Source organism: Rhineura floridana, chromosome 1 (assembly GCF_030035675.1).
Source record: "Rhineura floridana isolate rRhiFlo1 chromosome 1, rRhiFlo1.hap2, whole genome shotgun sequence".
Lineage (NCBI taxonomy): Eukaryota > Metazoa > Chordata > Lepidosauria > Squamata > Rhineuridae > Rhineura > Rhineura floridana.
Genome location: NC_084480.1, coordinates 242,353,663 through 242,380,893, shown reverse-complemented (window position 1 = coordinate 242,380,893; position 27,231 = coordinate 242,353,663). Strand labels below are relative to the sequence as shown.

The window sequence follows — 27,231 nt, the reverse complement described above, 5'->3', positions numbered from 1 at the left end:
GAAATTCTCTCTGGCTAGAAAATGTTATACATGTACCACTAAAATGCCACTAACAAATAAAATGAGAAATAGGGCTTAAGCCAGAGGTGTGGAACCTCTGGACCTCCAGATGTTCTTGGGCTACAAGTCCCAGCAGTCCTCAGCTAGCATGATCAAGGGTCAGGGATGATGGTAGTTGTGGTCCAACAACTTCTGGAAGGCACTTGGGTTCCACATCCCTGGTTTAAGCACTGGTGTAATGGAGGTGAAAACAGGAGAGTGCAGCTCCAGGATTTTTTCAGTGCAGGATCAATGATGTCATCTACCAGAGCACCAGGGTAACTGACAGACCCTCAGAGGCTGGATACTTCTTCCATTTTCTTTGAAGGAGTTCCTACTTCATGCTAGCAGTTTAAATGATAATACTTCTTTGCAAGATTATTTTCACTTTTAACTATAACCTAAATGGTTGTGTTTCAGCTGGCTGAATATCATTGTTAAAGCGCAATGCATTTTACAAGTTGAATTTATTTAATCTGAAATACGCCGCACTAAGTTAAATGGAGCTTATTCTCAGTTAACTATTCATAGGATTGCAATTATGCTGATCCTAATCAATTGGGTATCATGCTGTATATTGCTGTTCTTCAGAGTAGGGATGGCTATAGATATATAAAAACTGATCAACACAGCTTCCTGCATCTTTGTACTCTGCTTGGGGACCTAGCTATAGATTTTCCTTGGAAATGTGGCTATGGAGGCTGTGAGCTCCTAAACTTCCAAATTTTCTACTGCATCACTGAGCTTGAGAGTTATTACAAAGGTATCTGTACTCAGGGATGACATTCTGTGTGTGCATTCCAAATGTTCACTTTGGGAAGAACTCCACCATGAGTAAGAGATGACTGAGGAAACTGAATGCAGATTTGCCTAGCAAAACTGCAGAAGATGCTGGAGATCTTGGAGGAAACCCCTTTGACTGCAACTGCTATGGCTGTTCAAGATGGCAAACATCTGGGGCTGGTTTCTCCCCCAAATATGTGCCCTATACTTTTGAGTAAAGGTCAGATTTTGGGGGGCCCACATCTGGTGCAGCCTAGCTCCAAGTCTTTGTATGTGGAAAAATTACAAATTTAAAATAGAAAACTCTAGTATTCCCTTGCAATAGAAAAATAAAGAACTCCACACAGACAGGAAAACTAGGCTGCACTTGCAAGCCTTTTAGTAAGGCTAAATATGCAAGCATAAATCCAGTATTTAAAGCACATTTTTAGCCCAGTGTAGCAAAATTAAGCTGCTTTTAGCCCAGTGCAGCAACACTGAGACAATTTAAGTAAACATCAAACATTAAATGTGTGAAGTGTGAGCAGGAAGCACTGTTACAGTCCTTCCTCAGGAAGAAACGCAGAAAAAAATTCTAGGCACATGCAAGCAGAGACCAGCCTTTTCAGTTTGCTTCCTAGCCCTGGACAACTGTGAACTAGAAGATTTAAGTGGAATATATCCACTGTGCTGCTCAGGGTATTCTACACACAGCTACCATTATTGTTTGTAAGGGTTGCGTGTCTAATTCCCTGTGCACTGTGGTGAAAATGTACCCCTTGGTGTGTCTAGTCCTTTATTCATCCTAATGTGCAAACCACTCAACTGAAAAGAGCCTTCAATAGTGGGGAGGAGTTACTCTGAGAGCTTTCATGTGGTTCCTATTCTTAGGAAAACTCTTCCCACTGCTTCTACTTCAGAACAGCTGCCTCAGCTGGAGCTGGGCCATCTGACACTTCAAGGACTGAAAGGGCAGGATGGGGGGGGGAGGAATTGGATGCAGGCTGTCTCTCAACTTTGCCTCAGGAGAGAATGTTGTATAAAACCAAAATTGCTCAGGTGTTTGTACTGGTAAGACAAGTTGCTTGAAACCACATTGTTTGGTGGAGCAGTGTTAGTTATACTTTGTTGAACAATAATGGATTAAACTTGATTAGCATAATCTATTCCAAAACCATAGGACGAGGGGGTGAAGAAAAAGAATGCCTTGATCCCCAGTCTGTTCAGTGACTAGTTTAAGATAGCATTCCAGCCGATTATGAACTGAATGCTGAGGCTGTCCTGTACATAGGAAGCTCCCTGATACCGATCAATCTAGATCAGTATTGTCTCAATCAGGAGTGGCCAGTCTTCAAGCTAGTGGGATCCATTTTGCCTTCTCTAGAATTCTGAGTTCACCAGCTTGAGTCAAGTGCAAAGTAGTGGATTAAGAAAGAGGGACAGACAGACACTTAGACAGATGGAACAAAGCACCTTTGGCACTTGCTCCGCCCAGGAGCTTGGCTGCAGTATCATAACTGTCCTGCTCACAGTCCTGATGTATGAATCTCCATTCCTGGTCATTGCCCCATCCCCAGCTTGTTTGGTTACAGCAGCCTAATTTATAAAACCCAACAACACAGTTGTTGCTATTGTTAAACAACTGGGAGTCAGACATTCTTGGTAATCTAATGCAAAATGTCTAGAGATCTACCTGTAGAGCCTTACCTACCTTTTGCCCATCCCTGGTTTAAACTGACTCACAGTGGATCAGCATGATTTCAGACAAGAGACTTTCCCTGCCTTACCTGGAGATGCCATGAACTGAACATGGTGGTGGCATGCAAACCATGTGATTTTCCACTGAGTTGTGGCCCCTCCTCCTCCTCTTTCTAGGGATATGCTTCTATTGCCCAGTTCTCAGCATAGATCATCTACCAATTGGTCTGAAGTCAGACTGAAGTGGGTTGAGACTATCTGTCTCATCCAGGAACAGCTGGAGCTGAGACACCATCACATCCTCAAGGACCTTGCCTCAGAATGGAACCCTGGAAATGATCCAGTGTGGTGAGTTTTAGGGAGGTTTTTAAAATGACAAAAAATTTGGCCACCATGGCAGCTATTATAAACCAGTAATCCAAGTTGCCATGGTTATGTGCAATATTATCTGCAAAGTGATCACAAGGGGGTATCAAATGGTCTTCATTACATCTCATAGACCAAGATGTAGCAAGTCTTTTACCACCCTAAAAAAAGCTCCATTGGATGATTCTGATGGCAGAGAAATTCAATTTCTTTGCCACCATCACATCTATGGAATAGGCTTTCAAAGGGATTCAAGTCTGCATTCAGGTGGAATCATTCTGAGGCTTCTCTCAGTGTTGCTCTAGCTGTTGCCCCCATACTTTCATCAGTCCCAGATCACCTGAAAACCAGGAAACTTGTTTGCTCTTCTAAGTAGAGAAGGGCACTCAGGAATTATTGTGTGAACTGTCTGGGACATTTGCCCATTCCAGAGGTCAAGCAGGGCTTCAACAGAATTGCCTGCCAAGGTGACAGGAAAATCTCCAAGAGCCACCAAGAAATTAATTACTTCTATCCTCCTTCTGGGGGTAGACCATTTTAATTGCCCCATACCCCTGCTGAAGCTCTGGGTGCCAGCAACCCTACCCAGATCACAATAATCCCACCTAGCACAGAAAATGAGAGTGTGCCCTGCTGAAACTAATTGGAACAGACCTATCACTGCACAGAATCCAGGTTCTGTGAGTTGAGGGACACCCCAGAAGATAGAACAACCAGCACACAGTTGACATTCCTTCCCAGGCAATCACCCGGCTACTTCCCACTTCTGTATTTCCCTCTGCTTTCCATTGTTAAAATGTGTGCCCTCTGACTCCTTCATCTTTCCACCCCTCTCTAAACATGTCTCTCTCACCAACAGGGGATGGGATCAAAGGCCTAATCAGGCTGCACATCAAGGAACCAACAAAAAAGAACTTGGGTAATTGTGGAGGGAGAGAAACTGAAGTTGCTGAGCATGGTGGAAGGCTCAAGTCTGTAGTAATTTTGGGTAGAATGGAGGATCTGCTATATAGGCTTCACTAGTGTGGGTGGTTCAAAAAAGGTATCAGAGTGAATCAAAGGAAACAGGAAAAGGTAAGTAAAAAGCTAATTGTGCTATCACTGTTAAAAAAGTAAATGGCAATTGGTGTGTGTCAAGTGCAGGGTTTATGTATTAGGTGCTCTAAATATATTAGATACAGATGATACTCAAAAACAAAAAGATATAAAGCTCCATCCTAAATAAAGCACAGTAGCACCAAGTCTCTGTTCTAACTAAGGCTGCGATCCAATACACATTCACCTGGAAGTAAGTCCCACTGAACCCAATAGAGCTTGTTTCTGAGTAGACATATATTGCATTGCAACCTTATTTAACTAATCTGGGATCTCTCTAGCTAGAAGACACCTGGCTAGCAACCAGAAATGTTGAAATCAGGTAGGAACTTTAATTAGGGCCAACACAAACAAAGCAGCAGGATTTCATGTTGGGGGAAAAGTGCACTAGTAATAAACAGGTGCTGTGTGCAGTTCTCCTTTCCAGTCCAACAGCTGTGTGTGTGTGTACACCTTTCAACAAAGCTGATGATCAGCTGTTCAAGATGCTACTTTCAGCTTTCCTCTCCCCTGCTCCCTCTTCTGTGCCAAACAGCCGATTAGCAAGGATTTCAGCCTTTAAATGTGTGTGTAGCTACTGTGCACACTTTCTTGTATCAAGAATCCCTCCTCCCTTTTAATCTAATCATTTGTAAAGCTTCACACTTTTTCATACAGAAAATCCCAGGGGGTGGATACGTGCTCTTGTACAGATGTGGCAGTTTGAGCTTGATTGTAATGAGCACTGACCTGTGCTCAGCCTTGGCTTTAATTTGCTCACTGCTCCTGTTACAGATAAGCTCCTGTTACACACATTTAGAGGAAAGTAACACATTTTAATATAATACTACTTGTGCATAATTAGCTAAAGAAATATCTCCTGCTGTTATTGATTCAGCCTGGAGACCCACTGACAGTCTAGCTTGTATTTTATGCGCAGCAGCAAATTGCATTCCTAACTAGAAACATTCAGTCCCATCTGACAGTTTCATTCCGAGCTAGATAATACCAAACGTGTCTATGTAACATACAAGCCTCTGTCAAGCAGCCCTGAGCCATCTCCTCCAGACAGCTGTTCTATACAAGGGAGCATTGTCTGGGGAAAGCTTGTATCATCTTACTTCAAGGAGTGGGGGAAGCAACTGCTCTCAGCTGCCAGGATGTGGAGGAAACTTCAGTCTCTGCAGATTTCTCATTAGTTTATTCTCGGACCAGTTAAACCTTCAGCCATTCTGAAGCCCCAACAGTCATTTGTGGGTCTGCTAACACCCCTCTCCACAACTTCAGCATAATTTGTGCATCATGCTAGAGTTTAAAACAACAGACATTTCATCTGTTTATGCTGGGCTTTACCATATACTTTCGTTTGGCTTACTTGGATTAGAAACTGCTGTCCTGTCAAACAGACAGTGCTGGCAGGAAGCAACACAAACTCTAGTTGCAAGTAGTGGATGCTTTAACTCTCTTCAAATATGGGCCTTTCCAGACAGCATTGTTTTTATGTGAGGAATGGGGCTGCTGCTATTTCCTAACAGAGGATGTAGATGACCTCCCTTCAGCTACTTGCATGGGTAGCCAACATGGTACCCTTCAGATGTTGTTGGAGTCCAGCTCCCATCAGCCTCAGCCAGCATGGCTAATGATGGTCAGGAATGATGGGAGTTATAGTCCAACAACATCTTGGGGGGGGGGTCCATGTTGCCTACTAAATTAATTCCTGGAAATTACATTATTAAGTTTCTGGGGAAATGTAACCCTTCCATCTTTTCCATAACTTACCTGCTGCTGTTTGGAGCATGCCACAGCTAGAGATGTAAAGGCCTGGGGGGAAAAACTGGAAAAAATGGGACTCCCCCCTCCCGATTCTTTCCCAATTTTTCAAACACAAAACAAAACAAAAACAGAAAATTTGGTAAAACTGAAAAATTGTTCCCCCCTGAAAAAATTCTGTTCCCCCCCCAGTCCTACACACTGCTATCCACAACATTTGTGCCCCAACACTTATTGAATGGAACCTGTGACAGAATATAAGTTCCTATTCCTCTTATCTATGCCATTTTTAAAAGTTAAAAATATTCTGCCATTTGAGATATACTAATTTTCTTTCTCTCAACCTCCCCCAACAAGAAAGAACCAATTTAATGCGTCAGGCAAGGAGGACTGAGGCGACCCAATTACTTCCCCCGTCTTAACCTACTTCACAGGGCTGTTGCAAGGATCAAATTGGTGACAGGAGAGCCATGTGTGCCTTTCTGACCTCCACCCAGTAAAAGTGGGATACAATAAATTATAATAAATACTTCCTGGATGCAAATAACATAATACATTATGAACTGGGGAAAGGGGGTCCTACTCAGAATAGATCCACCGAAGTTAATAGACATGACAAACTTAGGTCTATTAATTTCAGTGGGTCTACTCTGAATATCACTTAGTTGAGTACAACCCAACAAAAACAGTCATGCTGTTGAAAATCTGTGAGGTCATCTCCTGACTTTTTTTTTAATTGAAAGCACCTGTGGGGTTCCCAAACTAGATCAGAGAAGTGGCATTGGGAGAAGCAGAAGTGGTTCCCCAAGGGGGGTGGAGCCGCTATATTAGTTTCCTGGCAGGTAGGGAATTGTAGCTTAGGGAAGGGCAAAGCTGAAGACAAGTCGGTGTAGTGCAAATGCACTGGCAGGAGTGCCAGATTGTCTCTGCCAATACGGTTGCACTGCACTGACCTCTCTGCTTTCTCGCCAGGCCCTCTTCTGTCTCTCCCTGTATGCAACAGCAACCCACTTGCCGGGAAGCTAGTACAGTGGCTCCACCCCACCTGGTGAGCCGCTTCTGTGGGGAGGAGATATTAAAATATCTTCCCCTCTACCATTATTCCAGTAGAAATCTCTGTCTCCCCCAGCACACTTGAAGCTGTTCTTAGCTCAGCTAAATGTAAATGTACTGCCTTCAAGTCGATTCCGACTTATGGCAACCCTATGAATAGGGTTTTCATGAGGCTGAGAGGCAGTGACTGGCCCAAAGTCACCCAGTGAGTTTCATGGCTGTGTGGGGATTCGAACCGTGCTCTCCCAGGTCGTAGTCCAACACCTTAACCATTATGCCACATTGGCTCAGCTACAGGTGGGGAATAGGCATAATGAGGCACCCATATCTCCCCCCCACTTATATAAGCTTTCAAACCAGAAGACAGAATTTTGATCAGGGAAATGGCACCAGGGGAAGGACGGGACTCCTTCTCCCACCCCTGTAGCTGCTTTTTTAAAAAAATGTCAGGAAGTTTTATCATGGATCTCCTGCCTCCTATGTGTTTTTGGCATGAGAAATGATGTTGTATTTCAGTAAAGTGTGTTAAAAGATTGTTGTTAGAAGTTCTGAAAGTTCCATCTTGTGCCTCTTCCTGCTATGTGTGTTTTGGTTGTGGAATGCAAAATTTTAAATCTGAGGCCTGATTTGGCTTTTTCAAACTCTAAGGGTTTTTTTTAACATAAAATGGGTCTTTTAGACTTCTGAAGAATTGTTTGAATATGCATGGACAAGGTCTACTGAAGGATTAGTTGTGAAGAAATCAAATGGGAGATGTGGCTAAGGAGGGGGGAGAAATCTATATAAATTGGATTCCAAAGCAGACTCACTTGATTCAATCCAGATCAGATTGTGTGCCCACTTCAGAATCCACAGTCCTGTGGATCCTTTTCAGAGGCACCAACACTGCCTCCTTCTGGTAAGTTGGTAACATTTTTTTCCTTTTAAAAAGTGTGGTCATCCAGCAGCCCAAAGCATGGAGTGGCTAGTGCATGGGTGAGGCTTCTTGCCACCACACCCTTTGAGCAGATGAGAGGAACTCCCCCTGGGAGCAACAGGTATTGATGATGTTCTGCTACTCTCAGAGGAAATTGTCTAGGAAATACATGGCTGCCCCCAGTGATTCCCCCTTATTGTTGGCACTGATTACCCTGCATTATACAAAATTATTCTGAATTCTATTAAAATTATCACCTGGGAGTGAGTATCTGAGCATCTGGGTGCTTGCTGCTCACTCCTTTGGGGTGCTATCTCTGAAGACAGCTGAAGTCCCTGGTAAGTGCTGCAAGGACTGGAACCCCATGCCTGACCCTTGCTCCAGAGAGAGGCTGCAGTTAATCGTGCATCAGCTGCTGGCTGGATCAGGAGGCATAAAAGTTCAGCTGCTGCTGGCAGCGGGACAACACCAAAGGGGATTTTCCCTTGGGGAGTCCCCTAGGGAGTCGCGAGGGCACTACTCCCCTTCTATTACCTTATTAAAAAAAATTTGTTAAATCAATCTAGAGGAGATTGGTGGTGGGGAGGGCATGTGGTGCATGTGTAGTTCCTGCACAGGGTGGGAGCCTGTGCAGTGAACTGAATGGTAGGAAAAAGTCGCCAGATGCCTTCAGAGTGAGAGTCTGTAACTAGCAAAAGGCTGGCCCTCCCTGGGTGTGAGACAGGAGGGGGACTAGATGGGCCCTGTGTGAAAAAGTTTGAATGGGTGTGACTGTTCCCAATCCTCGCAGAGGCCTACTGGGATAATTGGCTCCAGCAGGCTTTGTGGGTGGGCTCATGTTGGGTCCATATCAGGTATTTAGGAGGAGTCTTAGTATGGAGGAACATGGGTGATGCCACTGCAATTTCAGTGATCACAGCAGTGGCGTCACTAGGGGTGTGTGGACTGCACCAGGTGACACCCTCAGAGGGGGTGACTCTCAGCTTTAATTTTTAAAAAAATTAAGTTTCTAGGTGGTCCGGTTCTCGAGATATACATAAAAACATCAGCCGCCCCCCAGTGGCATTACTAGGGGGGTGTGGACCACACCAGGTGATGCCATCAGAGGGGGGTGATTCTCAGCTTTAATTTAAAAAAAAAATTAAGTTTCTAGGTGGTCCGGTTCTCGAGATATACATAAAAATGTCAGCCGCCCCATTAAATCTTTTTTTAAACTACTGTATAGCACTTCGTAGCTTTAACCCTGCCCATTCAGGATTGCAGCCAATCAATGAAGTGTTTGTTTGACCTGTGGCAGTGTCTAGTAAACCTCATTGCAAGGCCAGAAAATGGTGGTTTCCCCCCGTTTATCTGAAAATCTCATAAATTGGGTAAGTATATATATTTCAGTTTTTTCCCCTCTTGTGTGTAGGAGTCAGATCGTGGGCAGTGTTTTGAAAACCTTCCCAATACTTGCTTTTGTGGGGGTAAAAGCATTGCTAATCCCATATCTCCAGAGTAAATCCCACTGAATTCAACAGGATTTACTTTTGAGTAGACATGGTTATGAATGTGCTGAAAATCAATGGGACTTTGGAGTGAATGTAAAAAAGAATTGTGTTTGTGTTGTCTTTCTGTCCCCCCTCCTCCAGTCCTATTTTAAAGCAAGTAGGCAGGGCTTACTTAGGTATTACAGTTTTTATTCTGTAGGAAACGAATACTGATTTTTTAAAAACGAATACTGATTTTTCTGCAATGACCAACTGGTTTGACAATAAACTCTTATATGGGCTGTATGTATTTATACATCTGCAGTGTGTGTGTAGTCTTTCCAACAACCCTGTGAGGTAGGGTTGGAAACCAAGGCAGTTCACAACAAGAAATAAAGCCATTTAAAATCCAGTAACCATAAAGCAAGAATAAACAGTTGGAAAACAGCCTAAAGAGGCATGATTCTGAATTTTGGGTTGGGTGAATGAAGTTTATTTATTTATTATTTGATTTATATCCCGCCCTTCCTCCCAGTAGGAGCCCAGGGCAGCAAACAAAAGCACTAAAAGCGCTTTAAAACATCATAAAAACAGACTTTAAAACATATTAAAACATCTTTGAAAATATTTTTTAAAAGCTTTAAAAAAACATTTTTTTTTAAAAAAAAGAAAAGGCTTAAAAACATATTAAAAAGCAATTCCAACACAGACTCAGACTGGGATAAGGTCTCAACTTAAAAGTACAAGTTGAAAGAACAAGTTCCTTATCACTTGAGGCTGTAGTTCTCTGCACACTTCCCAGTTTGAGTAAGCCCCATTGAATACATTGGGACTTGCTTATGAGTAAACAAACATCGATTTGCACTATAAATGTCTTTACAGATTGAGTAATTAATAAACATATTTGATAGTCATGTTTATATAAATATTTCTTCATACTGTGTCCCAATAAGTATTTGATTTCACACTATGGTTGTAGATGATTTTTCCCTCTACATTTTAAGTGTGCCCTTCTTCCTGGGGGTGGTCATGGTTCTCTGTTGTTTTCATCCTGAGGGGAGGATAGGCTGAGAGATGGTGAGCAGCACATTTAAGGTCTTTTCACCTCCCCCCCCCTTTTTCTATTTGTATTTATTTTATATTTCTCCAATATCTTCCCCTGGCTGTTTTTATGTATTTAAAATATTTTTAGATTAAATAAATAGGAAATCATAATTGTGAACCTCCCTAAAAGCAATTTACCTATCCTTATGTTTTGGCAAAGTTATGGTGTGAAGGCATGCTGGTAGAACAAGAGACCATGTTTGAGGCATGTTATAAGGTGTTTGAGGACTTTGTCACACATTACTTTTTGAGACCTGTAGATTCATGTTGGGAAGAACACGTGCACGTATTGAATGGTGGCTTGGGTGCTGTTTTTTCAGTCTACACTGCATGTGTAGCGAAGGTGATACAACATCTGGCAGCTAGCTTCATAACGTGAGAATGAAAAACATTTGGATCACCATTCACTTGTTTACTTTTCTCACTATTGAGACCACTTCATATATTACTTTTTCATACACAGAAATTTAATCTTTGTATAGGAAAAAGTATTTTGTAAAATGTGAAGGACAGTGGCTGCCCAGTCAGTATAACCACTGTACAAGATCTACTCAGCCACTGTAATTACCTTTTTGTTTTGAGTGCCCTTTTGTCTGGGTCTTGGTTCAGGTGTGTATCCAACTTTGATGTGCTTATGGAAGGGGTGTGCAAGTAGTGCCCTCCCAAGTGTGGAGGCTCGGGCAAACATCGTGTTATGGAAAACCAAAGTCTGTGTGAAAGTACATATTTGGGAATGCCATCAGTGTAATCCTAAACACACTTAATAAATAATGTCGAACTTGCACGTCACAAAATATATTACGGTCATGTCCATAAGCACCAGGAGGGTAGTCGCCCAGGGGATCTTAGTCCCTCTGCTTTTTTGGGAGCAGGGTCCTTATGTCTCCAAGCATCCTACAGTCAGCATGAAAAGGGAGTGTGTTAGTCACTGAGAAGAGTCTTCTAATATGCTTCCTTGCCTTTTCTGCAGATTGGAGCCAATCAGAGTGAAAGGAAGTGAGTCAGCCACTGAGAAGACTCTTCTCAGTTGCTAACGCTCTCCACTTTCATGCTGATTGGCTCCTAGAGATGTTTGTTGTTGTGAGAGAATGCATTAACAAAGATCTCATTCTTAATCCAGGAGCAAAAAAGGGTGTACATGGCTGTAACTATCATGAAGGGACCCTGCAGCTCTGAATTTTCTACTAAACAACTGATAAATACCTATGTAACTTTGTGTCTGGAGACTTATTATTAAGAATCACTTTCCATAATTGTAAGGAGGTGTGTCCACACGCATGCATCCCAGGCACCTAAATGAGGGGAGAGAGCAGCACAGGGACATAAGCAGGTGTCTTATTCCAGGGGTTCCCAAACTTTTCTTCTACATAGACCACTTAGACCTATAAAGCCTTACACGGCACGGGCCCGCAATACCTGATGAAACGTCTCTCCCGATATGAGCCTACCCGTACACTGCGCTCAACATGGAAGGCCCTCCTCCGGGTGCCGACACAGAGAGACGCCCGGAAGGCGACTATAAGAAATAGGGCCTTCTCGGTGGTGGCCCCCGAACTATGGAACTCCCTTCCTGACGAGGTTCGCCTGGCGCCTACATTACTATCCTTTCGGCGCCAGGTGAAAACCTTCCTCTTTGCCCAGGCATTTTAATATTTTAATATTTAACATGTTCATATTCTTGTATTTGTATTTTGTATTTAATGTTTTAACAGACAGTTTTTGATATATCTTTTGTAATTTGATGATTAAGTGGTTTTTATATTATATGTGAAGTGTTTTTGTTGATGTACACCGCCCAGAGAGCTTGCTATGGGCGGTATAAAAGTTGAATTAAATAAATAAATAAATAAATAAATAAATAAAATTGCTGAGGGTCTGAAAGTATCTGAAAATTTACTATGGGCATATGCAAGATAATTAACTCCCATTAGTAATAAGAGCAAGAATTTGAGCTGTGCGTATGGTATTGTAATTTAAAGGTGTAATTTTAATTTTGCTAGTTGTTTATGTCACTACTATTGCCATCACATTCAGTGATATATGGGAATTACGATTTACGAGTAACATTAGTACAAAAAATATTACTAAGGATTCTGTATGGTCTGATACGGGAGGAGGTCCATGGGGGTGACACCATGAGTTACCGCACCAGGTGACACCAACCCTAGTGACGCCACTGGATCACAGGTAGAGGGAAATATAGCCATGGGGATGTGGTGAATTACCATAGAAGATGAGGGCAAGGCTATCTGTGCTTTGTTCCTTGCTCCCACTTCTCTCATGGATGGGTTCCTCGTTGCTCATCTGCTGTGCCCACTGGCCTGTGTGTGTTGTTGTTTAACACCAGATCAGTACACAATAAGACCACTCTCATCCATGATTTGATTGTGGTGAAGGTGCCAATTTGGTGTGCATTACCGAGACCTGAGTGGGTGAGCTGGGAGGAGTTGATCTGACTCAGCTTTGCCCACCTGGATACTCGGTGCAACACCAGCACAGGCTGCAGGGATGGGGGGGGAGTTGCTGTGGTCTACAGAACTTCCATCTCTGTCACCAGGAAACCACTCTGTCTTGGAGCTGGCTGTGAGGGCCTGCACCTGGTGTTGGGCTGAGGAGACAGTAAACTAGGGTTGAAGCTGGCAGAGCCACCCCTAGGCACCAGGAAGTGGGGCAGTTGCCCCCGGCCCCGCGCTTTGGGGGCCCCCGCACTTGGAGATCTGCGTATATAAAGTCTCAGAAACCGGCAACTAGTGCAGGGAGCACTTGACGGCTTACCGCAGCAATTTGCAACCGGTGTGCTGCGAATGGTCCGCAGGTGTGCCATGGGAGTTTGCTCACGCAAGAATGTCCCTTTAAGAAATTTCACTTTACTGAAGTAATTCAGAGCAGAGGGGCCGTTGAATAACAGGGCAGGTCATCCAATTAAAATGCCAACCAGAAATGGGTGTAGTAGGCAAATACTGTCCTATAAGTTCGATTGTCCGTCAGATTCTTTTTTTCTATTGCTCTTGACCAGCAAATGGCAGTTGCGTCGAGCAATCATGATAGCGATTGACATGTAAGGGCAGGGCGAAAAGCAAGGCGGGGCATTGCTGATGCCGGATGAGGAGAATCCGAGGGGGAAGTTTGGTGGTTGTTGCCCCAGGCTGTGAGAGGAAGTGGAGGGGTCTGCCCCCCTTAGGTCATTGCTATGGGATGCATTCAGCTCTATTGGACAGAGTTGCCACCTCAACCTGCCACAAATCGCCATGGTGGGTGGTCAGAGTGCAGGCAAGAGCTCCATCCTCAAGAACTTCATGGGCCGGTCAGTCAATCAGTCGTTCGTGGGGATGGGGGAAGAGGGAGACGCAAGCTGCGCAGGGAGGTTCCATCAGGCCAACTCGTAGTAACTGGCACAGTTTGTGGAAATACATTATGAGAAAGTTACGCGCGTGCCTAGTGCGACACTTTCAGTGTAGGCTCCGTCTGTGAATAACTCTCCTCCAAAGTCAGTCCAGTTCTGTGAATGATGCTATCTACGTGAGTTGCGTGAGTAGAGCTGCTGCAGGCGTAAAGGGAGCTCGAAGAAGAGCTTACAGCTCTACCCACATTACATGTGAATAAAGTGTGGGTTGTCACGGGTGATTTTCATAGGTGCCCTTATGCATGGTGGAATGTGACGTTCTGTCCCCACCTCCCGCAGTTGATATGGATGACTACTTCGATGTGCGTTCTCATTGTCCAGTCCAGTAGATGCATTGGAGGGGGGGGTTGTCACGAAGAGTTAACGCGGTTTCCCCACCTTTCCTCCTTCCATACACACAGCTCAGACTCTGTGCTGTTAGCTACTCTGCCAATGTCTATTCTAGGGTAAATTACAGGGCTGTACTTGAAGTAACCTTTGTGCCTCTACTCTTGTTGCCATTATTATTATTATTATTATTATTATTATTATTATTATTATTATTATTATTGCAATTAGGATTTCATATCCAGGGTTACAAATAAATATATAGAGAGAGAGAAAGAATGTGGGGGGGGGCAACTATGCTTTTACCCCAGGCCCCACCCATGCTAAGGGCGGGCCTGGCTGCTGGTGTACCATCCACCCTGCTGCCCGGCAGCTTCTCTGACTGAGCTGGCGGAGGCTGTTTCGGCTGTGGTGTTGGAGGAGCCCAAAACGATAGTGCTGGGTGATTTCAATGTCCATTCTGAGGCTACGTCTAGTGTTCTGGCTCAGGACTTCATGGCCTCCATGACAACCATGGGGTTGTCTCAAGTTGTCACTGGCCCAACGCATAAGGCAGGGCACACTCTTGATTTGGTTTTTGCTCCAGATGGAGGAAGGGGTGGTCTGGAGATGGGGGAGTGGTGGATGTCACCCCATTGTCATGGTCAGACCACTTCCTGGTGAAGTTTAGACTTATGGCTCCGATCCATCCCTGCAGGGGTGGTGGACAGATTAAGATGGTCCGCCCCCAGAGCCTAATGGAATCCAGTGTATTCCTGAATGCCCTGGGGGAGTTCCCAGTAGACAGAGCAGGTGACCCTGTTGAAGCCCTTGTCACGCTGTGGAACATGAGGCACAACGGGCTTTTGACATGGTTGCCCCCAAGAGCCCTCTCGGGCATTGTGGAGCCCGGTTTGCACCTTGATACACCAGTGAGCTAAGGGCAATGAAATGGGCTGGACGACGGCTAGAGCACAAGTGGCAAAAAACATGCTGTGAGGTTGATCGGGCACTAGTAAAACATCATAACCTTGCCTACTGTGTGACGGTGAGGGCGGCAAAGAAGGCCCACTTCTCTGCCTCCATCGCATCCTCAAGTAGCCGTCCAGTTGAGCTTTTCCGTATTGTCAGGATTCTGTTGACATCAACTCCAGAAAATGGAGCTTTAGACCCTTTGGAGGCCCACTGTGAATTGTTTGCAAGGCACTTTGAGCATAAAGTTGCTCACCTCTGTAGCAGTCTTGATGCCCCATCCACATCTACTGTAGTCCCCAATGAGATGTCCAGTGCAAAGTCTGCTGCAACTTCTTGGGAATGGTTTCAGTTGATGCGGTCTGATGATGTAGAGAAGGTGCTTGTGATGATGCAGCCAGCAATGTGTCCTCTCGACCTTTGCCCTTCTTGGCTTATTAAAGCTTGCCGACGGGGTTTAACTGAATGCATCCAAAGTGTGGTCAATTCATCATTGCAGGAGGGAGTGGTTCCAGCCACCTTGAAAGAGGCGGTGATCCGACCACTCCTGAAAAAGCCCACTCTGGACCCATTGGTTTGTGACAACTACCAACCTGTTGCAAATACCCCCTTTTTAGGGAAGGTGATTGAGAAGGTTGTGGCACAGCAATTGCAAGTACTCTTGGATGAAACAGATTATCTTGACCCATCCAAGTCTGGGTTCAGGCCTGGTTATGGCACTGAATCGGCCTTGGTTGCCCTGATGGATGACCTTTATCAGGAGAAGGACAGGGGGAGTGCGACCCTGTTGTTCTTACTTGATTTCTCAGTGACTTTTGATACCATTGAACATGGTATCCTTCTGGGTCGACTTGGTGAGCTGGGTATTGGAGGAACTGTTTTACAGTGGTTCCGATCCTATCTCCAAGGTTGTTTTCAGAGAATAGCATTGGGTGACTGTCTTTCAGCCCCCTGGCAGTTGTGCTGTGGGGTGCCTCAGGGTACCATCTTGTTCCCCATGCTGTTTAACATCTATATGAAGCCCTTGGGAGCGGTCATCAGGAGATTTGGGGCAAGGTGTCAGCAGTATGCTGACGATACCCAGCTCTATTCCTCTCTAACATCTGAATCGGGAGAGGTCATGCAAGCCCTGGACTGGTGCCTGGACTTGGTGGTGGGCTGAATTAGGCCAATAAACTGAGTCCGAATCCTAGCAAGACAGAGGCACTGTGGGTTGGTGGTTCCCGAGTTCAGATGATTGGTCGGCTGCCTGCTTTGGATGGGGTCATACTCCCTCTGAAAAAGCAGGTTTGTAGTCTGGGGGTGCTCCTGGATCCATCTTTGTCGCTAGAGGCCCAGGTGACCTCCATGGCTAGGAGTGCCTTTTACCAGCTTTGGCTGATGAGACACCTGCTGCCGTTTCTGGACCGGAATAGCCTGACCAATGTTGTCCCGCACTGGTAACCTCCAGGCTGGATTACTGTAATGCGCTCTATGGGGGACTGCCCTTGAGGTTGGTCTGGAAGTTGCAGCTGGTGCAAAATGCAGAGGCGAGACTGCTCACTGGGGCAGGGTATCGCCAATATGTCACCCTGCTGCTGAAAGAATTGCACTGCCTGCCTATTTGCTACCGGGCCAAGTTCAAGGTTCTAGTTCTGGTATACAAAGCCGTATACAGCTTGGGACCAGGATACCTGAAAGACCGTCTTATCCCTTATATACCCAGTCGATCACTGAGCTCTGCAGGTGAGCGCCTCAGATACCATCTTATCAGGAGGTCCATTCTGCACAACATAGGAAATGGACCTTTCGTGTGGTGGCATCTCCCCTGTGGAATTTCAACAAGCCTTTTAAGTTAAGGCCTATCCCAGTCTGCGTCTGTGTTGGAATTGCTATTAATATGTTTTTTTAAAACATTTTTTCCTAAACAATATTTTTAACCCTTTTTATTTAAGATGTTTTAAAAGCTTTTTAAAATAATGTTTTTAAAGTTGTTTTGTTTTAATGTATTTTAAGGTCTGTTTTTATGATGTTTTAAAGTGTTTTTACTGCTTTTGTTTGCCGCCCTGGGCTCCTGCCGGGAGGAAGGGTGGGATATAAATTAAATAATAAAATAAATAAATAAATACAATTATGGAACATATAGATGAAAATTTAGATCTACCATGCAGGTTTGTTTATTTAACACAAATAACACCTAGCTGTTATTTTACAATTAGGATGCAGAGATAAATTCTGCAAAGATGGGACTTTGTGGTCTCTCCTTCCCTTTGCCTTCTCACAGGATCAAATGACTGGAAGCTCTAGAAAACACCAGTTCACGTTAAGATATGAGACCCTGCCATACCAACCCTTGTTGCCAGCAATCAGCAGGCTACGAAACAGAACCTCTAAGCTGCAGTGATTCTAAAAGCATCTGATATAGATGATGCACTCTAATTGGTTCAGACACTCTTAATTGGTTCAAAATACAGCAGCTAGAAAGCTGAGGAGAGTGTATAATTCAGAGTGTATCTTGTCAGTTTCACTGCCTCTCAGTTCAAAGTGCTGGTTTTAACTATAAAAGCTCTTTATGGCTTGGGGCTATAGTATCCCAAGGACCATTGGTTATCATCATATAAACATTATTATTATATGAACATACTGAGAGGATATTATAGCAAGTCAGACCACTGGTCCATCAGGCTCAGCATAGACTACACTGATTGGCAACAGCTCCCCGAAGTCTATCTCAGTATTCTCTACACCAGATGTAGCCAATGTAGCATGTGCTAAATGTTGTGGGATTCCAACTGTCATGAGTATAGCTAATGGCCAGGAGTGATGGAAGTTGTAGTCCAGGAACTTCTGAAGGGTACTACATTGGCTCTCTAGTCTGCACTGATTGTCAGTGGCTCTCCAGGACATTAACCTATCGATACTAGAATTTCTGTCACTGCATTGTTGTTTTTTGCTATTGTATTGAATATATAGCCATTGTGTGAGGGCAGGTGTCCTGAAACATGGGGTAAAATCTATAATCATCTTCATCTGGATCGGCCCTTTTTCAAGTATCCCCACCTATGCAGATTAGGAAATTGGTGACTGAGCAATAGGCATTTTTAGAGGTGGTGCCCCAGGATATGGTTTTTACTTGTTGGCTGATTTTAATGTTTCCTAGTGATTGCTGTTATCTTTGCTGTTTTGATTTTTCATTGTTTATTGTTTTCATTGTTTTTAGTGTTTAAATGAATATGCTGCCTCCCTAATATACAATTTTGTGATTAAAAACACACGCACACACACCTTCTGTATTGATATTGTATCTTCTTTTTATATCTGTTTAACTGTGGTAGCCTATGGCTCTGAACAATAAAGCATTCATTCAAATATTCATTGTTCTATATTTTCACATGAGGCAACAACTTGTACTTACTTCTATAAAAGATAACCAGTTCTAAACTTTGCACTCCATAATCATCACAATAAAATCCTAGGGGGACTTTCCCAAATTCACATGCAGTCTTCATGACAGGAATCTTGATGCTGTAACAGAATCTACCTAGACAAATCTACATCCTAGAGTATTGTAGGAACTGGCTGAAGAACTCTTGGAACCACTGTCTATTATCTTTGCGAAATCATGGAGGATGGGTGAAGTGCCGGATGACTGGAGGGGGGCTAATGTTGTCTCTATCTTCAAAAAGGGCAAAAAGAAGGAACCTGGGAACTACAGACCAGTCAGCCTGACATTGAACCCTGGGAAAATTCTGGAGCAGATTATAAAGCAGTCAATCTATAAGCACCTTATCATTATTATTATTTATTTAATTTGTATCCCGCCCTTCCTCCCAGCAGGAGCCCAAGGCGGCAAACAAGACACTAAACACACTTTAAAACATCATAAAAACAAATCTTAAAATACATCAAGACAAAGTCTTAAAAACATTTTTAAAACTTTTTTTTAAAAGGGTTGAAAACAATGCAGTGATTACTAGAAGATAACATGGATTTATCAAGAACAAATCCTGCCAGACTAATCCTATCTTATTTTTTTGATCGGGTGACCTCCCTCATAGACTGTCGGAATGCTGTGGACATAATATATCTCGACTTCAGCAAAGCTTTTGACAAAGTGCCCCATGATATTCTGATTAGCAAGCTAGCTAAATGTGAGCTGGATGGAACAACTATCAGGTGGATCCACAGTTGGCTCCAGAATTGTACTCAAAGAGTGACAATTAATGGTTCCTTCTCAAACTGGGGGGAGGTAACAAGTGGGGTACTGCAGGGCTCGGTCCTGGGCCCAGTGCTCTTCAACATTTTTATTCATGACTTGGATGAGGAGGTACAGGGAATGCTTATTAAGTTTGCAGATGATACAAACTAGGGATAGCTAATACCTTGGAAGAAAGAAAGAAAAGTCAAAAGGATCTCAATAGGCTGGAGCATTGGGCTAAAAACAACAGAATGAAATTTAATAGGGATAACTGCAAAGTTCTACACTTAGGAAAAAGAAACAAAATGTACAGTTATAAGATGGGAGGTACTTGGCTCAGCAATACTACACATGAGAAGGATCTTGGGATTGTTGTTGATTACAAGCTGAATATGAGACAACAGTGCAGTGTGGCTGCAAAAAAGGCAAATGCTATTTTAGGCTGCATTAACAGAAATATAGGTTCCAGATCACATGAAGTATTAGTTCCCCTCTATTCAGCATGGTTAGACCTCATCTTGAGTATTGCTTCCAGTTCTGGACACCACACTTTAAGAAGGATGCAAACAAACTGGAACAGGTTCAGAGGAAAGCAATGAGGATGATTAGGGGACTGGAAACAAAGCTCTATGAAGAGAGACTGAAAGAAATGGGCATGTTTGGCCTTGAGAAGAGAAGACTGAGGGGAGATATGATAGCACTGTTCCAAGTACTTGAAAGGTTATCACACAGAGGAGGGCCAGAATCTCTTCTCAATCATCCCTAAGTACAGGAAACAGAATAATGGGCTCAAGTTACAGGAAGCCAGATTTTAACTGAACATCAGGAAAAACTTCCTAACTGTTAGAGTGATATGAAAATGGAACCAATTACCTAGGGAGGTGGTGGGCTCTCCAACACTAGAGACATTCCAGAGGCAGCTAGACAGCCACCTTTCGGGTATGCTTTAATTTGGATTCCTGCATTGATGAGAGGGTTGGACGCAATGGTTTTATAGGCCCCTTCAAACTCTACCATTCTATGAATCCTTAGATTATTTGTATGCTTAGTTAGAGAGGTGAAATCAGAAGGCACACAAACATTGATTCCCATTTATTTTCAGTAGTACTTTCAGCAGCCAAAAGTACATTTGGGAATTAGAAATGTTTTGGCTTTCAAATCATTAGACCAGGGAGGGGATGTTCACCACCTCCAGGTGTTCTTCAGTGACAACTTCCATAATCCCCAACTATTGGCTGGATGGGCTGATGGGAGTTGAAATCCAGCACCAACTGGAAGATCACAGGCTTCCCATCCCTGAATAGGAGAATAAAGGTCTCTTTCTATATCAGTATTTTAATTACTTACTTTCTTCAGGCAGGAGGTTTTCTTGTTCTTCTCTCTCCATTTGTTGGCACCAACCTTCCATGCGCTCTCTCTCTGCTTGAAGAAGCTTCAAGAACCAGTGTCCATCTCTATGACAAACTGACCTTTGAACTGCTTCAATTGGATCTTCAGTTATAGAATCAATCCAGGGATCCGGCGGAGGTAAAATTGAAGGATCAAAATCTCCATCAAAGTCATCATCCACTGCACATGCATGATAATGATTTCCTGAGCCCTGTATGCTTACAGTGGAAGTGCTGGCATCTCGAGAATACTGTCTTGATATTTGCCCAGGATAATTGTCTTCTTGAGGGTCCATACACATTTCAAAGTTCTCATGGAAATCCATGTCTGCTTGAACGGCTGTTGTAACACTATTTGACCGTGTGAACCTGCGGAAACTGAACAACACAAAATAAAAAAACTTAGATGACACAGATGTTCACATGCAGATACGTTACAGACTTAGGAGATGAGAATATAGAACAATGTTAAAATTCTTTTTATTTCCACATAGATGCCAGATACTAGCATTGAGAATTTGAAATAGTAATTACGTTGCTTTTTACATATTATTGAATCCAGATCTCATCAAGTTTGCATGTTGACATAATTTTGTGAAAGGTTTTGAACAGACAGTATTGGTACATAACTTCTTTTCATAACCCTGCACATTTGTTCCTTTGGTTTGTTCCAGCTGATGGGAGTTATAGTCCAAGACATCTGGAGGGCATCAGGTTGGTGAAGGCTTCCTTTAAGCTTTGGCTGACTCCAACATTGTTCAGCTTTAGATGTCAGATGAAACCCTGTCTTTTTCATCAGGTGTTTTGATGTTGAGGGTTGCCTACATCTCACAAATTGGCAGGGTGTTTTAATTTTATTAGTGTTGCTATCTTATTACTTTAATGTTAATGGTTTTATGTATTTATTGTTGTTACCCACAATGGGTTCTTAGGACGAAGGGCAGGATATAAGTTTTAAAACTAAATAAGTGTATAAAATACTCTGACTTTGCTGAAGGCCAATGGAAACACACAGTGTTGTTAGATTTGTAAGTGTGGCATCTTATACAGTATATTTCTCTTTTCTGTGATCTATTTGGTTCTGGGCATAGAGTAAACATCAACAGCAGCTCTGCCCATTTTCCTTTTCCTTTGCTGAACTTATTAATTTCAGTGACCCTTACTCCACAGGGTGTAAGATCAGCAGCAGCCAGAGTGCAACAGTGAATAAAGGTTTTTATGTTTCCTTATTTAAATCAGAGATTCACAAGAAGGATAAAGTTGCAATGCAAAACCTTGGTGGCTAGGGTTGCCAGGTCAGAAGCATCCCAAACACTGAGATATTGGGGGCAGGCCCTAGTGATGTCACGGGGTAGGCCCTAGTGGTGTCACAGGGCAGGCCTGAGTGATGTCATTAAGCATGATACATTAAGCATCATTCACAGTTGCTTGGCGCATACAATTCATACAAAAACATTTCTCTGATTGGAAATTAAGATAGAATCTTAGCTAAAAGATGGAGTCTGGGTAGGGAACATTTAATCTAGCCAATTTGCTTCTGGCAAAAAGGATTTAAGTGCCTTCAGGCCAGGCCAGTCACCAGAAGGCCATTGTAGGAAAAAGGAGCCTAGTGTTGTGGAGATGTTAGATGGGAACACTCAGGAGTAAAGATGGATGCTCCCGAAGGCTGCAATTCTAAACACACTTACTAAGGGACTAAGCCCCATAGAACTCAATAGGACTTACTTCTCAGTAGATATGGTTTGGATTGTGTTGTTGGTAAAGCTTGACGAGGGATCCTCTGCAAAGATATTCGTATCTAAATAGGGTTGGCAACCCCTGCCTGGAATGTCCTGCCCCTACATTTTAACATGGCTGCTCCAAATTTCTTTACAGATTTGACCCTTCACTGCAGAAAAAGGTCTGAGAAATGTGTAAGAGTAAGAAGATTCTCTACTCTTTTCTGTCTAACCCTGTGGGCTGCTATAAACTCACTTTGACAGCCAACCCAATTCTAGTGAATAATAATTGACAGAGAGAAAACACACATGGTTTGGTCTACCTTCATAGGCAGCAGCTTGGGAACAACAACAATTGCAGCCACACTTCCCAGCATGTGAATTCCCTTTTACCACTATTGGGCAAGAAGCAAACTGTCATGCAACCAAGAAGGTGCATCATCAGTGGGTTTAAGGGGTTTGAGCTGTGTGCATTGAACCACTGTCGTTGCTTTTATGGATGTAAGGGAGTGAGGTTAAAGGTAAATGAAATGCAAATAGGAAAAGAAAAAAGATAGTGATGATTTCCTAAATGCAATACCATACCAACCACAACAAGATTCCTATGATTAAGGCAGAAAACTCAGCATTCCACAACCAGTCAGGATTCCTAACCAAAACCCCAAACTAAAATTCCTGGCAGCCAGTTAGCCAAGGTCACAAATCCCCATGCAGCACAACCTGACCCGGAGGCTACAGTTAGGGCAGAATGCTGTGGTACAATTGCTGACATGAGTGAGACCCTGTCAGCACATAATACCTCTGTTCTGAAATCTGCACTGGCTGCTGATTTGCTACCAGGCCAAGTTGAAGCTGTGCTTTCCATGTTATGGGTGCCACATAGTACTTGTTCTGCTCTTGTAAGAAATCAGTCCTTTAGTGTGGCAGCACCTACACTTTGGAACTCCCTGCCTATTGACATTAGCAGGTGCCTTCATTGTACTCTTTTTAGCACCTGCTAAAACATTTTTGTTTAGGCAAGTCTACCCAGGCATATAGAAGCATTATGTTTTTATCTATTTTTAACTCATTGTTGGTTTTATAATTTTGAATATTTTTAAATATCTGTCTTTAACTGCTTTTGCCAATACTTTTATTGTTTTAATTCTTTCTGTAAACTGCTTTGAGATTTTTTACAATAAAGTGGTATATAAATGTAATTAAAATACATAAATAAATTTTAGAGTCACTGTGGCACTTGGGTCTCTTTCTATTTTTAGGAAACCTACTCAGGCCATTTGGTGCCCTCTAGCTGAGTACTGATGACATGGACTAGCATTGGCTCTCCAGAATTCCAGGCAATAGTCTTTTCCAGAAATTGAATTTTGGACCTTTGCATGCAAAGCATATGCCCTAGCACTGAGCTACAACCCTTCCCCATTTAAAAAAATATTTTAGAATTGTTCTTCAATTCACTAATAAATGTACATCATACCTAGTGCAGAACCATTCATTTAAAGCACATTCAACACATATTTGAAGCACATGAATCACACCACAGAATCATGGGGTCTGTAGTTTGTTAAGGGTGGTGGGAACTATAACTGTGAGGAGGAAACTACACTTCCCAGGATTCTTTAGGGAAAGTCATGTGCTTTAAATGCAAGTTGGATGTGCTTTAAACATATTGTGTGGATCTACTTAATAAACTTTGCCTGATAGTTAATTGTTTTAATTAATTTTTTAAAAATGGAAATGAGCTATAAAGTTTACTGGCTGACCATGGGCTACTTAGCACCTCTCAGCCTAATCTGTCCCTCAGGATGAAAACAACAGATGGGAACCATGACCACTGCAAGGAAGAAGGGCACACTTAAAATGTGGAGGAAATAATAACTGTACAACCATAGTGTCAAATCAGATACTTATTAGGACATAGTATGAAGAAATATTAATATAAGCATGACTATCAAATATGTTTATTATTTACACAACCTGTAAAGATATTTATAGTGCAATCCTATGTTTGTTTATTCAGAAGCAAGTCCCAATGTATTCAGTGGGGATTACTCAAACAGGGAAGTATGCAGAGAACTGCAACCTCAAGTGACAAGGAACTTCATTCACCCAACCTAAAATTCAGAATCATGCCACTTCAAGCTATTTTGCAACTGTTCATACTTGTTTTTATGGTTATTGGATTTTAAAGGGATTTATTTATTGTTGTGTGCTGCCTTGGTTTCCAGTCTGCAATCCTACCTCACAGTATTGTTGGAAAGACTTCATATACACACACACACACAGGAGATGTAAAAATGCATACACCCCACATAATAGTTTATTGTCAAAACCATTTGGTCATTCCAGAACATTTTTAAAAAATAAAATCAGTATTAGTTTCCTACATAATAAAAGCAGTGATACCTATGTAAGCCCTGCCTAATTGCTTTAAAAATAGGATTGGGGGGGAGGAGGAAGAGAAAGATTTACACAATTTACAATTACAAATGTTCACTATTTACACAAACACAATTCTTTGCTATATTCACTCAAACGTCCCATCAATTTACAGTAGCACAATCCTAACCATGTCTTCTCAAAAGTAAGTCCTATTGAATTCAGTGGGGTTTATTCTGGGTATGTGGGATTAGCATTGCAGCATTACTCCCAGAAAAGCAAGTACTGGATGACAGCTTCATATTGGGAAGGTTTTCAAAACAGTGCCCTCTTCAACAGCCCAGGAAAATTTAAAGTTGTTTGACCCCTGCACACAAGAGAGAAAAAGAGTGAAAGCTATATACTTACTCAATTGATGAGATATTCAGAAAAGCAGGAAAAAACAAGTTTTCTGACTTGCAAAGGGCTCTAGTTACTGCCTTGTCAATCACAACCGTGACTTCACTTACTGGCTACAAACCTGAAAGGGCGGGATTAGAGCAGTCAGCTATGAGCTCGTTTAACTGAAGTTGCAGGGGTGTGTGGCTGATGTTTTGGTGTATATCTCAGGAACCAAACCACCTAGAAACTTTTTTTTTTAAATTAAAGCTGAGAGTCCGATTAAGGTGACTCACCCGGAGAGCACCCCAAAAATCCAGACTCTCCAGATGAAAACTGGAACCCAGGAATCCTATTGGTGGCCTCATAACTTTTCCTGGAACAGGCAACTTTCACCTGGAACAGGAATAGTGAGGAGAAGTGTGGCATGGAAGTACAGCATGCTTTTATTATGTTTTAACTCTACTGAGAAATTCCAGGCTGCCCTAGGCGCAACAAAGGGGCAATGCTGATAAGGACTAGCCTAGCTATTTAATTTTGGAGAAATAGTACCATGATCAATGGGTGCAGGGCCAAAAGAGAGCCTTAGATCATTTAAGGTATGACTCATCGTGCTGATGAAAAGCAGTATTGACAGACTTCAAAAGGTAACCGTACAGAGCAGAAGAGCAGGGGCTAGGAATGTGAATCTTTAGAGCTGTAAATAAAGGAAAGGTAGCCATGGTAATGGAAAAGAAGGGGTTACTGTTCAGTATTGCACGAGGAAAGGGAAATCTTTGGTAGCAAGACTATTTTCAACATAATAAATATCCATGACATATACAAATTGAGACACCCCCCCCCGCTTAAACAGCATAGACTGAAACCTTTTTTCATGCAGCTGCATGCTTTGAAGCACAATGTCCAGTAATGCAAAAATAAGTTATTTAAGTTCCATTTGCACAGACAAGCTACAGTATTGCCATAGGAGGTATCTCTTTATTTCATGTCCCTAATATTTGTGGTGTGCTGCCAACACAACACTCCTTCGCCCTCCCCAAGATCCAAAGGTGGCATGAAAATTCATTGAATAATAATGTTTCTTTAATGAAAGCAATCTGAAAAGAATTAGTATATATGCAATACTTCTCCCATAAAATGAACTCTGTCCCTCTTTCCTGACCCCTCTTGGTATATCTCAACCTCTTCTTCAATTTTACAAGTTATAACACAAAATTTCTGAGGAAGCTGCTGAGGAGTTGCTTCTCACATAACCTTTTCTCATACAGAGGTTAATATCCCTGTTAGAAAAGCAACCTATAAATGATATATTGGGTGCTGCTTTCTTAGCATACATGCATATACATTGCAGAATTGTGCATTCTGATTCTTCATCAAACACAACATCCCAGTTGTGAAAATATAAAGCTCTGTTTTTACATGGACATGATGAAGCACCAGGGAGTTGTATCCAATGAAGTGCTAAGTCAGAGTCAGGGCAAGGATTACCCAAGCGCAACAGGACATCCCTCCTCTCTTCTCCCCATGCCCCTATTCTAGGGGTTCCCCCAAACCCCAGGAGCAGATTTGGGGAGGAGAGGGGAAGGTCCCATTGTGCCAGAGCTAAGCCTTTCGCTGCAGGTTGAGTTAGTTGAATACCGTCTATGTATAGGTATTCCATTTTAAAACATAGGAATACACCCTCCCACTCTGTTCTAAGGCTAAACTAGTATAATAAAAGACAGGCTCTGTTCAACATGTAATAATGAGTGACCTAGTTCTGTGTGCTTTTATGTTTATATAGACAATTCTGTGGCACAACCTTGATGGGTGGACTATTCTTGGCACAAGTCTGTGTAAACATATATGCCTACAAAAGAAGCAAGCATCTATAGTAAAAATTAATATACCATCATCTGAGAACTAAATAGTTCAAAGGAATGAGATTTCAATGACAATGTTTTCAGATGCACTGCCTTGGCAACCATAATGTTCTGAAAAAACTCTCCTGCTAATGTTAATTTGCACTCCAAGGAAGCAATAGTCTTCCAACCATTTCTAAGATGACCCTTGTCGCCATTTAAGGGCTAAAGAACACAAAGTACGATATAATTTACAGACTATTTGTCTGATGACTACTGATTCAGACCCCAAACAGGTGTTGGTAACACAAAGGGTTTATTAGGGTTACATCCAGCCCACTGGTAGGGGGTGGATTTAGAAGACCTCAGTACGACGCATACAGACTAACTTCTGTAGTTCCACATTGTGCAAATGAAACAG

At 42.6% G+C, this 27,231-nt stretch overlaps 1 protein-coding gene across 9 annotated transcripts in view; it reads right to left on the bottom strand.

Annotated features, from left to right (window-relative positions):
• The window catches only part of DLGAP1 (DLG associated protein 1), a 554,365-nt gene that overhangs the window by 10,654 nt on the left and 516,480 nt on the right, over positions 1-27,231 (bottom strand). For all 9 annotated transcript variants that reach the window (XM_061596062.1, XM_061596071.1, XM_061596069.1 and 6 more), the window contains one exon: positions 20,457-20,875. In XM_061596062.1, the coding sequence (XP_061452046.1) occupies positions 20,457-20,875 (419 nt within the window). The remainder of the gene's footprint in view (positions 1-20,456; positions 20,876-27,231) is intronic.